The sequence below is a fragment of the Candoia aspera genome, chromosome 2 (genome assembly GCF_035149785.1).
Source record: "Candoia aspera isolate rCanAsp1 chromosome 2, rCanAsp1.hap2, whole genome shotgun sequence".
Classification (NCBI taxonomy): Eukaryota; Metazoa; Chordata; class Lepidosauria; order Squamata; family Boidae; genus Candoia; species Candoia aspera.
In genome coordinates, this window is record NC_086154.1 from 214,907,057 (window position 1) to 214,921,846 (window position 14,790).

Below are 14,790 nucleotides of genomic sequence, written 5' to 3' on the forward strand. Positions count from 1 at the left end.
AGTGTGCCAAGTTCAAATAAGTAAATAAATATGGAGCAGGTGTCCTTGCTGATTTCTCTACATCTGCAAACTCTTTTTGCATAGATATCCATCAAAGTTTAAGTCAAATTGTTTTTCAAAAGGACTGCAACTCTCAACTCAACACTCAACAGTTAGGGCTGAACAGGCATAAAATAACTATCATTACGTTATATAATTTTACTGATATTCTGAACTGCAGTTGCCTGCTCTTGAAAAAGAGGGAAAAGAAATTGGGGGAAAAACTTTCTGAGCCCTTTTACTATTTATTCTATTATGCTACAATGTATTAATTTTTTTCTACAGTTTCGTGCTCTGCTCTCAGTTACCTATTGAAATTATTATCTAGTTTGTTTTGTAAACTATCTTTGGAAAACCTTTATTTTGAATGGTAATATATACATATTTTTTTAAAAACCGAACACTTTATTACAAAAATAGCAAAAAGTTGATAGAATTCATTGTATAATGAAACCCATCTTTACTAGGACAAGATTAATTGTGGGCACTTTCGTACACCACTGTTTCCATCCCCAATCTCTCACAAAATCTGAAACTGGCCTACAATCATCCTCAGTTCTGCCGACCCTCAGATCACAAAAAACATACAGAGAACATGAAGAGCTTGCAACACTCACATGCTAATAAGTGAATGCAAACAAATGTTATTCTACCCACACACTTTCTCACAATCCTGGAGTAACAAAATTCCCATCACCTCTACTCCACACAAAAGGCAAATCAATTCCTAGCATCATATATGTTTTCCACTGCATATTTGTCTGGTGGTTTAAAAAAACTTGGCAGTTGCTACAAGGGGAAATTTTAAAACTGTCAAGTCATGATTCCATTGTATTTAAAAACTCCTAAGAATTGTGAAGGTAAACTAAAACACCAGCATGTCAGCAATTTTGTTAATAAATACAATTAAAGTTGTAACACTACATGCTGGCATGCCAAGAGTGCATGGGTATAAATTCCACAATAAATAATTAAATATAGTAGTTGCACGTTGCTAAGGTGGTAAAACAATGGATAACAGACCAGTTTCAGGAACAAGACACTGAACCTCGGTATGGTGGGGAAGTGAGAGAAGAGGCAAATGAGTACCTTAAGTCCAGGGGCATGGGGACGAAATGAGGCAAGGGTCCTACCAATGAGAAAATAAGACCACACAAAACTCTGCAAAGCAACACTTCAAAAGAAAAGACTACCTTTGATATAATTTCCAGTACTCTGAAGCAGAACCAAATGTAAATCAACTTAGCTTCCCAAAACAATAAGACCAAAGTAGCATAAAGCTTTGTTTGGAAGTATCCTCAGCATTCTATAACTCATGGCCTATTTAAACTTAGATCTTGCTTCTAATAACTGAAGACTGATGCACTAATTACCTGCAAAGCTACAACAACGCTGTTGAAAAAATATGTGACAAAGAGCTTCTTACCTTTGAATCTTCATTGCTCACTCCAAGTTCTAATACAGCTTGAGGAGATTTTTGTTTTGCCTGCATGGACTGAGCCATCTGAAGGTTAAGTTGCCATCCAATTGTCTCAAGCTACAAAACACAAATCATATTGACGGCCAGTGTGGTAAATAAAGTAAGACGTTATTGGGTTTTTCAACACCGCTTAGGAACCATTGACAGCAAATATTTGAAGCACAGAGACTGTGAAAGAAAAAAGATTCTACCATCTTTCTTCACTTCTCTGTGCTGCCTGCCAGACTTGCTTTTACAATCACGCTAAAGAGCAAATATTACGTATCACTGTGATAGCATGAATGATAGCACTTCATTCCCAGAATGAAGATGAATTACAATTATCATTGTGATTAAAAGCCACAAACCACAAATATGTCCTAGGTTCTCAGTTCCCAAAGATATTAACTCCCAAGACGTCAAAATAAGTGACTATGTTGAAGACATTGCTGAATAAAGGCATTATTAAATCAGTAGATTTTGCTCCTTAACAGTGCTCCTTACTGATTTCTGACAGTAATAAATAAATAGAAAGGACCCTGACTTCTTAGCCCTAAAACAAACTTGGACCTTTGCATTAAGCAGTGGTTTCTATACCCAATATCATATTGAAATGTTTTTTATAAATATTTTTAGAAGCTAAAATATCAAAAATGTTCCTCATTATTTGATATGAATCACTTCTTCTGATAAACTAAATACTTAACGCAATTTACAAAAATCAATTTACAAAATACAGGAAAGAAATACACATTAAAAACTAATGCTAAAACGAGTAGCATTGGTGAAAGAAATGTATCTTGACTTGTCTTCAGAAGGCAGAGTAGCAGCTTATGTAAATCTTAGGAGTAATGCAGGAGAAGACACTTTCCTGCCCATTCTGCTTGATAACCAGACCTTTGAAAGAAGGGACATCACAGCTTCATATCAGGACAGGCAGACGCCTTGGACAGTCAGAACCTAAGACTTTAAAAGTTAAGATCAATACCTATCATGCCTGGAAAACAACTTCCAACAAGTCTTTCCATATGGGCAAAATATATGCTGCATTTTGCATTAACTATCTTTCCAGATGCTTTTCAAGGATAGTAATACATGCAATAAAATAATGAAGATGTAACCACAGCATGGATAAATGTTCCCAAATTTGAGCAGCTCAAAATAATCACAGACACCACACTAGATGTAAATGCACAGTACACTCTTTAACATACCTGCCACCTGAGAATCTACAATATCTAAAGGTCAGAAGCATTGACAGACTATGGACCTTTTCTTTCAGAAGAGTGCAACCCCATTCATCACAGGCTGAATCTGAATCCTTAAGTTTGTTTGTTTCTGATCACTGGCATTGTCTGGTTACACTTGGTCATCTATCCAATTTCTGAGCTTAGGGAATTTTCAATATACTCCAAGATGTAGGCCAGAAAATTTTCCAGGGTCAAAATTTTCTTTAGACAAGTTCCACAATTTCAGAGTTGTATGATGTTTAAAACTGATTGTCCTAAAAAAACTGAGAAGCAGAGATTTCATGGCTCTCCCTCCCTCATATAAAATAATGTAGCCAAAATTTGGGCAGACTATGGATACTGAGATGAATAAGCCAACTGGAATCATTCCATTTGTACAGGGGAAAAAATCCAATTAAAATTTTCTAGAAAAACCAGTACCATCTCCGATGACATTGTTTACTTCCTAAGCATGGGATGGCAAGGAACTGGGTGTCATAAGCTTTCCAAATGCCCAGAAGATCAACTCCACCCGTTTCAGGGAGCTGCTGAGCATAACGGACAAGCCAGAGCAGTCTAACGTCAGAAAATATTTCCCCTTACCAGTTTCTGGACACAAAGAAGAAGCTCCCAAGATATTCCATAAAAGCATTTCTTAATGGCTACACTACTGCACATTCTACTAAGCAAGTCATTTATACTTTTTTCTTTCATATATCATTTATTTAGTTTAGATGTACTGTATAACTTTTACTGGGGGGAAAAACAAACACAGAGTAACATATGCTGTTTTAATTTAAACACTACACATCAGAATATTTAAAGCCACAAGCAGAAAGAATTACATTCTTTAGAAATTTTAGAAAAAACAGAAAACTATTTCTAATGTTGCATTTATGTTTCTCAGTGAATTACTAATGCAGACTTGTATCTATTGAGTAGGGAATAAAATCTTTCTATAACTCAACAAAAATACAAATGCTGGCTTAGAAGTATACCTACTGTAAATAAAAAGAAAATGGGTAGAATGTTTATTTGTGGACAAAGATATATAGAAAAGTAAGATCTTCATGGAATTATTTTTTCATCATGGTTTTAGATATTTAAGAAATGACTGCATGTTATTGAGGTAGTCACCAATGAAACATGCAGCACAGGATAGCTGAATCCCTTCAATACTGCAATAGACTTATGTCAATTCAATACTTTGAACTTACACAGGCATCCCTGCAAAAACAATTAGATGAGTGGAAATGGAGACTGTCACGAAATTAATCAGAACTCTGTTTCATTCAGCTCAGAAGTATCTATACAGTACTCAATGGCAGTAGGTTTTAAGGTTTTAAAAGTGGGTCCTTCTCAATCCTATCTGAAGATGCAGGATTTAATTTGGGATCTTAGATGCTAAACATTCAACTTTATCACTTCATCATGCAAGCCAAATACACATACACACACACACACTGTATAATCTACCCCTGCATTTCAATCAATAGATAGATACTGATAGCATATATGATTTGAAGAAGCTGAAGTACACTAATTTGCTTACAGCCATACCGGAAAATAACTTACCATACAATCTCACTAACCCATATCATGCTGAAATAGTTTGCTATCAGAAATATTTGCCTCATGGCTGCATTTTCTTTATGATAGGATTATTTCATCACTTTTTTTTAGTTGAGAACACAAATAAAATACATTATATTTAATTCATACTTTAAAATACTGAACTGCAGAAGTACTGGGAAATTACACAACTGATTAAGAAAGCAAAGGAAAAGGCAGAAAAACTTTTTCATAAATTTAATAATCTTACTTTCTAAATCTTGCCCCCCCTTTCTGGAACTAAAACTATGCTTTCAGAATCCTTGATTAATGAACCTTATTCAGCCTGAGGTTTCAGAATAGGTTCTCTATTTCATTGAAGGGAAAATTGAATATAATAGAGCACATCCAATTCTGTCCACTTAGGGTACATATGTGGTCACAGAAAAATGGGACAAGATATAGAAATAGAGAAGTAGATTATTTAAGATGTGCAAAGAATTAAGCCGTACAAATAAGAAGTGTTTTCTTAGATAATAATCATATATTGGCATATGTAGTAGACTACTTACCAGAATCAAGTTTTAAGGCTCATTTTTTAGAAATGTATTATTTCTCCTTCAAAGTATAATTACAAAACTAGAGATTGCTTCCCAGAAATGATTACTTAATAATATAGAACTGAAGAGTGAAGTAGGCATAACTCAACTTTAAGAAATCTAATGTTTTTCCTCCTTTCAAGAATCTGCATACAGCACCACTGGGTAAAAAAAAGCATCATATGTACACTCAGGATTATTTTAGCCATCAAGTTGTTTGCTTAAAAATTTAACTGCTGTGCTAGATCAGAAAAAGTCTACTTGGTCTAGAATCCTTCGAAAGTGCTTTGCTCAGTTCAGCAGAAATTGGCCAGCAGCCATAGACACATGCACACACACACATGTACGTACGTCTGCATGGATGGATGCAGGAACAACACTCAACAAGAAGTAAATGAGAACCTAGCTGAGCACTCCAGTATCTGAGGGATGATGAAACATATTGTCACTTCTAAATAAATTTGTAGATGGTCATAACAATAATTGATGGGGAAGACAGCAAAAACATACATCACTCCTTCTCCCAAGCCCTAACATGCATACACTTTTTCATTGCTCTAGTGCGCACAGTATTTTCTTTCATTTAGCAAAGAATGACCTGCCTCTTCCAAAACCAAGATGAGGAAGCAACACAGCAGTATCCAAGGATGAGCTATGAATCAGGAAGTTCAAATCTTGTCTCTATGAAAAACTTTCTAAAAGGCTTAAAGCAAACTTCCTACCTTCAGGATCATCTACAGAGGAGCTGTACTGAACCAATGAAAAACATATCCCACTCCAATTTTAAAATAATAAAAATGAGCTTTAAAATCTGTTTAAAAAGTAATCTTTTACTAAAAATTGAAGAGTCCATGGTTTTCTGACTACTTATTTTTCTGGGCCAGAAGTCTTGATGGAATGGCTTATTGGCAAGATATGTCTCTTTTGGGAATAATACATTACATGTTGCTTGTGCAACCATTTTTTAAAAAAATGTGAGAAGTGTATGTATTATTGCTGTTGTATATTCAATACACTATAACGGAAATAATCTGCATTAGTCTAATAGCAGGTACACATCTCACAGCCATTCATGCCATGAAAAAACTTAGAACTAAGTCAAGAAAGACAAATGCAGAAAGTATTAAAAATAATTGTGGCAAGGATAAAGATAAAAAGATATGGACTGGGGAAAGGCAGATGTTCACATACAAAAAAGCAAATTAAAAAAAAAAACCACCAGCAGAACAAACCACTCTCCAAGATCAGTGGGAGTGATAAAATTCATCCATCAACTATTCATTTAATAATGGAGGGCCAGTCTCACCATTCAAGCCATCCGCCCTCCTCTGCTTGGCCCAGATGGTATATGCAACAATGTTTGAGACTCCACAAAACTAGAAGTAGCAGAAAGTCCTCAAAGCTCGAAATCACCTACAAACTGCTCCAATTTTGAGACACATGATTACATTCGATATCTCAAATCAGTTTAAGGGGATACTTTGATCTAATCACTCCTTGCGGCTCTAAAGATAGGCATCATGAAACATTACAGCATGAATACCCATTTAAGGCCAGCAGCTCCTGAAAAATCACATTGCCATAGGAACAAGATGGGGAAGTCAGACCATTTGCTCTCTGGTAAACATCTTGCCTTCTCAGCAAAAGGATGCCTCCCAAAAGGAACAATGTCACACTGTATCTTTGTAAGTTCTGGAAAGCCTAAAATGCCTATTAAAGGTATAAGCCCAATTCTTAATAAATTCAGTATCAACTTCTCTCATGCCCCTAACTAACAGATCAATATACTCAGCACAGTTTGGTATAGTACTCAGTTGCATAGAACCAAGCCTAGTGACATTTCCTTTTTGGACAGAGTTTTGGCTATATGAAGATTCACTCTCAGATAATACGTTCACTACCAGCACTTTTGTCAGCACTAAGTCTAGTATTTACCTATGCTTTGCTTTTTTATATTTCCCAGAAGAATAAAGATGGGATAATTCATGACACAATATTTAAAACTTTTGCAGCATTAAGCAGCAAACAGCCAAAGTCCAATAAATTCAGGGTCATATCTGAAAGATGAAATAATATACCAGCCATATGTTTTACACTAGCACCAAAAAGTTCTGCATCTTATCTGAACAGGCACAACAATCTTTTTCCAGTCAGAAAAAGAACTGGTAGTGGTGCCAAGACAATGAAATTACTCCAGCCATTGGACATACAGTATATGTAGTCCTCACTTAACAACCACAATTGGAACTGGCAACTCCACCACTAAGTGAAAAGCATGTGATCGCGAGAGACTTATGACATCACTTCCCATTCAGTCATTAAGCGAGACATCATGTGACCGCAATGTGCGATTTTACTTTGGTCACAAAGCTGTTTTTTTAACCATTGTAAATTTGAATGGACGCTAAACAAGGCAATCAGCAAGCGAGGATTACCTGTATTCCTATGAAAAGTCTTCATGCCTGGTTGCTTACATATAAATCCATCACATAATAATGGCAGGGCGGGGGGAGGGAAACATGCCATATTAAGATTTTGAAGCTCAGCAACAGAATCCAAACTGTTGAGTATTTGCTTTGGCAGATTTTTATTTAGTGTGATGAGAAGATTCTTGCCAGTAGAAAAAAAAGGAAAAAGAATTGTAGCTATTTTTTACAACAAATAAATTATCTCCTTTGGAAAAAGGGCTTCTTAATGCAGTACCTTACAACACTGAAGTGAAGTGACAACCACCAAAAGTTGTTCAGGGCACAGTAATAAATCTTTCTTGAACTACAGTACCTCATAATGCACTATGAGTCAGCCCATACTAGTCCCTCGTGATGTCACTCCTACACTTAAATAAAATGGGAGAAAAAAGCCATTTTTACTTGTTAGATCTTGGCTCATATCAGAAGCTATTTCTAGTAGTTCTGACACTCCTGACATTAACAGTGCTTTAATTAAGTTGTTAATATGAAGATTAATGCCCTGAATTTCTTCCAACTAATTCCAAGGCAGCTATTAACACATGGCTTCCAAAATGTTAGGTATTGCAGCCACAGACATTTGATGTCAATAACAGAATGTCCCTACCCACCCCACCCCCTCCAAAGATATACAAACTGGAAGAATGCTCAACGTCCAGGTTACCATGTAAGGAAAAGCAAAGCTCCAATATCTTTAATATCATATGATGGATTCATTCACAGTATCTTCCAATCTAGAAAAAGATATCCTCAAGAAAACAGAAGCCATGCATGCAATTGTCCTTCCTTGCAGCATTCTTTTCCACACAATTTTCTATTGCTAGATTTCCAGCCCCTGTCTTTGATGGGGTTCCCCTATTACCTCTTCACACAGCCTTTCCTGGACTTCATGTTGCTCTTCATCTGCCAGTTACTAACTATTTGTGTATCTGAGTATTTCAGATCAGTATTTTTCAAACTTGGCAACTTTAAGATGTGTGGACTTCAATTCCCAGAATTCCCCTGTCAGCATGTTGAAGTCCACACATCTTAAAGTTGCCAAGTTTGAAAAACACTGCTCTAGATATTTTAGACAGTTCCAAACCTCAGCCATATTAGCCTCATGGGAACTCAAGTCCAACATGTCTGGAGGATACCAAAGTACAGAACGCTGCAGTATACCAACATGCATTACATGAAAAGACAGTGATTAAACAACTTCCATTTTGCTTATACCTTCCCAACTCAGCTCATCTACAATCTTAATTACACTTTTAACTGCAGCAGAGTTTCTTTTTTTAGAATGTAGGTTTTTAAACTGAGTACATTCTAATTTCTGCCACCTCTTTTATGTATTCTTCTGTGTACAGCTTTTAATTATACATAAAGAAAACTGAAAACCATCAAGACAGTGACAACCAATTAAAGTAAGACAAGGCACAATGGAGAATAAGGTTCTCAGCAATAAAAGAGAAACTATCCATCAGTTCATGCTGCATAGCATCCCTCACTCTAACTGTACATCGCACTTCTACTTTAACAGAAAATAATGGCTCACCAGGGTACATTCAAATAGTTTACTTTTATATATCAGGAAAGCTGACTTCTTCATTACATATGATCAAAACTTTGATTTAAAACAAACTCTGGGCAGCTTTTAAACAACCTAGGTTCAAGCCAAGTCTGCCCCAAGCTATGATCATACATGACACTCCAGTGGAAAAACTAAGCTAAATAATTATTTAGCATTACATTTGAATCAATCCACAGTTTGTGAAGCATGTCCTGTGATATTTTCATTTAATAACCAAACTATCCAAAACAATGTGCAAAAACCACCCCTTTACAGAAATTGCTTCACTGTCTTATTAGATTAATATAAGGCTACACTTAAATCAGCCAAGGATTTTATTCCATCATAGACAAATCTGCTATGAATAAAATAATGGGATTCTCTCCAATATCACAGTTACAGCACACAAATGTTCTTTCTTTTATTTAAGCCTAATGTTTTAGAATTTAAAATTCATAAAGCTGATTTATGGGCAATGTATATATATACCCATAGACATTTTTATATTGCTTGGCTCTTACTAATAAAATACAGGGTTGTTGTTGTTTTTCAATAGAAATTTTGGTAAATACATTTCATTCTTACTGGAAATGATACTTACTTGCTCTCTGCTATAAATCTGTCCAATCTCTTTTGTGCTAAGGAAAAACTATTATCTATATCTCTGATTATTTGAAGTGTTGCAGAAGTTTCAATAATAATTACCTTATGCGGTGACAAAATTCTTTGTCTAAACTTTTCCACTATTTCTGGACCCACAGCTGTCCATGTAGTAGCAAACACTTCTACTTTATCATGATTCAGGTTGGAATGCTGAAGCTGCTGTTGCAAAATAGTACACTTGAAGTTGTGATATACAGCCTATTTTTTAAAAAAAAGACATATTCAATGTACTGTACATACTTTCATAAATGCTGTTTTAAATGACAGTTACAGAAGAACCCATGGAATACTAAACAAGCGTTATCCACTGTGCAAATATGATTTAGGATTTCCAGTAACAACAGAAGCACAGGATTAAAAGAAAATGGAACTTGTTCACTAATATATTACTATAACCAGAAAATAATATCCCTGCAACAAACAGGCTAGTTCTAAAAAAAAGAAAACTGAGCCCATGAAGATAAAATGATTTGCAGTTATTACAGTACAAATTAGTTGTCTACAAATGATTTGTATTACTAAGATATGATCTGTAATGCATGGATGCAGTTTTAAAGACAGAGATTGTACAACTTGTACATCTCTTCATGTAATTCAGAAAAAGAGATTCCAGTGCTATTGTTTTTCTTTGTCATTTCCATGTGCTTGAATCCCATGTACTGCACTGTGGCTATGATCGGCTGAAGTGCTAATCCATGGTTTATTTAAGACACTACAGTTCAACCCAAATCATATTTTCTTAGAAGTTAAATTGTGAGCAATGCGCCTCTATATATAACGAAGTTTAGGACTGTAACAATAATTGTCTTAAAACACGCTGATGATCTCTTTAAGTTTTCTAAGGAATCAGGACATCCATACATAAAAAAGCAGCCATCTGGAGCATTATCTTTTAATAAGATATCAAGGTTTGAAAAACAATTTTCTCTATGTCAGGGTTAAATATTTAAAGACATATCAAAATGACAGTATTAAAGGTGGATACCTGTTCCAAAATGAATGTTATGGTTTCAAGTACAAGGTGAAGGTCTTGTTTTTCTATTGAGAATGCAGCTTGAAGTTTTTCTTCTTCTTCTTCTGTGAAAGTACTCTCAGTCTGAAATTTGTAAAAACTCTCCAGTTTAATTTTTAAAAAACACATTTATTTTAGTGATTGCTCCATGTCCCATTCCGTAACTGCTGCCCAAGGTAAATGTAAAAACAAGCAGAACAAACTGCAGTCCAATGCAAAACTTAAATACAAAGGCAAAGAGTGCTTTCACTGGATCCGAAACAATAAATAAATTCCCCTAGCTAGGAATTTTATTTTCAAAGACAGTAGGAAAAAAAAGAAAATAAATGGTGAGAACCAAGGAGAACACAATGCTACACAAGAACAGAATTTCATTTGTGCTGAATCAACTCTATGTAGACGAAAAAGCCTGCCAGCCCACCTATTTACAGTACTTTCTATAATATCTAAGAGCCTTGGCTAAAATATTGTTGTCTATGTTATTTATATAAATCTCCTTTCTGCAGCCCTCTGAGCCACCTCTGACCATGATAGCTAAACACTGATGAAATTGCCATTTTGATGTGAGAAACCAATTAAAATTGCAATATAAATAGTAAAATAGACAGGAAAAGAAATAAATAAAACTCACAGCTGCCACCAAAAAAAAAAAAATCAGCCTTTTCATTTTTTCCCCAAATAATTGTTTTATTACATTAAACTTGCAAATAATACATCATGAAATACAAATATTAGCTTGGCAGTAGTGGCATTAGTGGTAATTATGCAATATAACATAGAAATTGTTAACACTATGGTGATTTAGATAAGTTAAACCTTTAAAATTAGAAGAAAAAAGTTTATTTCAATATTAAATATAATTTCTAAAATGCTAATAAACATAAGGTTGCTTGGATTGTACAATTAAAGTTAAGTGTGGTATTGATAGACAATTACAAAATGCACTAAATTAATTTATAATATAAAAAAAGATTTCTATATTGATCTTAACACTTAATATCAAGGTCTCCAGTGTACTATTATTTATTATTGTTTATAAATGTTAAAAAAGAAAAGGGAAAAGTAAAAAAAACTGCTGGAAAAGTAGATAGGTATTTGATTTCTGGCTTCCCCCTTCTTCATACTCCAACCAATTTGCAGTATTTATTTATAAATATTTATTTATAAATATTTAATATAATACGTAATATATTTAATATAATATCTAAATATTAGTATATTGTTTATTATAATATAAATATAAATATTATAAACATTTATACACATTCAGACCCCCTTGGAAACCAGACTGTATTAGCCTTGCTGCATGATGTATAGTATATATGGAAAACCATTCTTGATTGAATTTGGTTAAACCTCTGTTGTGAATATATGCTGTTAGTTTTGCCATTGCTGTGTATTCTCCAAGTTTAAATTCCCAAACAGATATTGTCAGTGTTGTATCTATCTTTCTTCTATTGTTGGGCAAAAGCCTTCTCCATATATGAAACATGGCTCCACTCATTTTACTATCCTTCTACTCTAGAAGTGTTAAATGCAGCTCTTGGGCATCCCAAGAGGAGGAACCCCTTCAGTTTAGCGCTCTCCAGAAAAACTAGAGCTATCGTTTCTAGTTTTAAAACTCCCACATTACCAACTTAGAATGGCGTGCGGTGGGGAAATATCTATCTCCCATAGTATCACCCAGCCAATTCAATCTGGCAGGGTTGGAACACTCTGGGTACCATCAATTAAACAATGCCACCTATCGTGACTCTAGAAGCACACCTTTTCTGAGCACCTGTCCTCTGGAATGAGGTTCCCCCCAAGATCCCAACAGCCCCCACCCCACCGGGGTTCTGAATGGCCTTGAAGACCTGACTCTTCAAGCAGCCCTTTGGCGAGGATGGCTGAGGCCTCATTTTAACTTAGATTGTTTTCCTTTGTTCCCATCTGGTTTTGTCATCCTGCCATCTTGACCCTTCTTTTTGTTTCTTGTTGTTTTTCTTACTTTTAATGTTTTAAACAATTTATAAATCGCCCAGAGTCACTGGGAGTCAGGCAGAATATACATTTAATAAATTATTATTTATTATTAAATAGGCTTCCTAATGACTCATAATTACCATTTAACAAAAGAGAGAAGTTGATTCTATTTTTGAACAAGGACATTTTTATTTTTATCCTATTTTAATGAAAGATAGATCAAAAGAAAGAATGTCAACCCTACACTCAAACAGAGCTCATGGCTATAAGCATCTTAAAACATCATCCCCATACCAGGGAACCCTCCAATGTGTAAACTACTACGCCCAGAATCTCTTGGCCAGCATGGCTATTTTTAGAATTCTGGAAATTGAAGCTCACATATTTGGATGCTGCCCAGCTTAAGGAAAATTATTTAAACAGATTTCAAGATAATAATGAAGGATTTGGTGTTATTTTCTCTTTCTATACCAACCTTTAAGTGAAGCTTCTGAAGGATACGTGAGAGAAGGCGAGAGAACCTGCCTGTATCAAGAGCATTAATCAAGGTCACAGCTTTTCGAACTCTTTAAAAAAAGGAATGAAAATTAAAAGAGCAAGTCACCTAAAAGTAGGTAACAGCAGGCACACGAATTTATCTCCTTGTCAGCTTTTACCAAGTTGTCAAATAGCAATTTAATACTAAATGAAGTAGTTGACTGCTTTTTCAGGCAACCTGAAAACCTCCAACCAACCTCCAGGAAACAAAGATCAAGTGATTCCCACCTCCCATATTGGTCCTGCAAAGGAAAACAAGAGCAACGACTTATTTTTATTTTAAAACAAGCCTCCTCCAAAGTAAGTCTAATGGAGCTCCAGAGAGCCAACTGCTAAGCCAGTGTTTCTCGACCTTAGCAAACATTGTTCTAAGCAAATGCAATGACACAGCCCGGAAGCCCCTTCTAAAAGTACCAGGAATGATTTTGCTTGGGCGGCCCCCAGCTACTTAGCAGCGAAGAAGACATTCCCTCCTTGCAGGCTCCGCCTCGGCAGCATTTTCTCTTTGCTCCTTGGCGTGAACATTGAAAAACAAGTTCCGAGGCCTCCGGTTACAATTTAGCCCGCATCACTTATCTGCATTATTTTTAAATGGCAGCTCCTGTACAAACACAGCCGGGATGGCATTAGCCCCCAGCGCCCTTTATGCAAGAGGAGAAACCCCAGAACCGATGCGTTCTTACCTCTCCGTATCCGGAATAACTATGGGCGCCGCCATCTTCAGAGCCGTCAATCATACTAATACTTTCCCTGGCGACCCAATCAGCGGGCAGATAAAGCTTTGTCCCGAAAAGCCAATCCCAGCGGCGCGAGTCAGGCAAGCTCCGCCTTTCGCCTTCTAAGTTTTCCCAGGGTCTTTGTTGCTGATGTAGCGTGAGGCAAGCGGAAGAGGTCTGTGTCTCCTGAACGCTTAACTTTACTATCCATTCCATTGGCTATGTATTATTTTCATAGCTCCTTGCATAAGAGATTAGCGTTTACCCAATGCCGAGGTACATTGCTGCTCACCTATTCTTTAGTCCGCAGAAAACAGCACTCTTTGGCAGGAATGTCCGCAGCAAAGCAGGACAAATATGGGCACACCCTCTAGCGATGCCGCTGTGCAGATCCTTCCTTTAGGTGTCTGTCTCCAGATGTTACTACAGGTCAGGGCTTGGGTAGTGGTGCCACTGCACATGCTCAGAAACTCCAAAACACATTTTGGTTCTTCTTGGCAAAAAACAGGACAGCTTTTTGCTGGTTATTTATTTTTTTTTAATTTAAATTTATATCACTGCCCATCTCCCCCCAACGGGGGACTAATGGTTAGTAATTGCCAATTACTAACAAGAGCAGATTGGCTGTAGCCTGCTGCTGGCCTGTTTTTTTGCCAAAAAGGAATAGAGTGCTATTTTTCTTGTGTGTGTGTGTGTCCGCGTGCTGTGAACAGGGCCAGCTTTAGGCTAAGGCAGAGTAGACACTGTCCTAGGGGTTCAAAGCTGAGGGGGTGCCATGCCACCCCTCCTTCCAAGAACAAAGGCTATTCTAAAAATGCAAATCTTCACATTGGCAGGAGGCGGTGCCTTCAGTCAGTGTGGCTTGGGGACATCATATACCTTTGAACCAGCATTGATTGTTAATCAATAACCACCAACTTAATGGGCTGTAGTCCAGCACCCCTGCTCACTGGCATGAAATTTGCCATCTCCATTTCTATCCCCTATTCTGCCTCTATTT

At 36.3% G+C, this 14,790-nt stretch overlaps 1 protein-coding gene across 1 annotated transcript in view; it reads right to left on the minus strand.

Annotated features, from left to right (window-relative positions):
- Nucleotides 1-13,828, minus strand: part of COMMD10 (COMM domain containing 10) — a 79,052-nt gene extending 65,224 nt beyond the window's left edge. Inside the window, exons 1-5 of the mRNA XM_063295323.1 lie at nt 13,758-13,828; nt 13,013-13,103; nt 10,546-10,656; nt 9,603-9,758; nt 1,466-1,576 (exon numbers count right to left, since the gene is read on the minus strand). Coding sequence (XP_063151393.1) covers nt 1,466-1,576; nt 9,603-9,758; nt 10,546-10,656; nt 13,013-13,103; nt 13,758-13,792 — 504 coding nt within the window. The 5' untranslated portion in view covers nt 13,793-13,828. The remainder of the gene's footprint in view (nt 1-1,465; nt 1,577-9,602; nt 9,759-10,545; nt 10,657-13,012; nt 13,104-13,757) is intronic.
- Between the last annotated feature and the right edge of the window lie 962 nt (nt 13,829-14,790).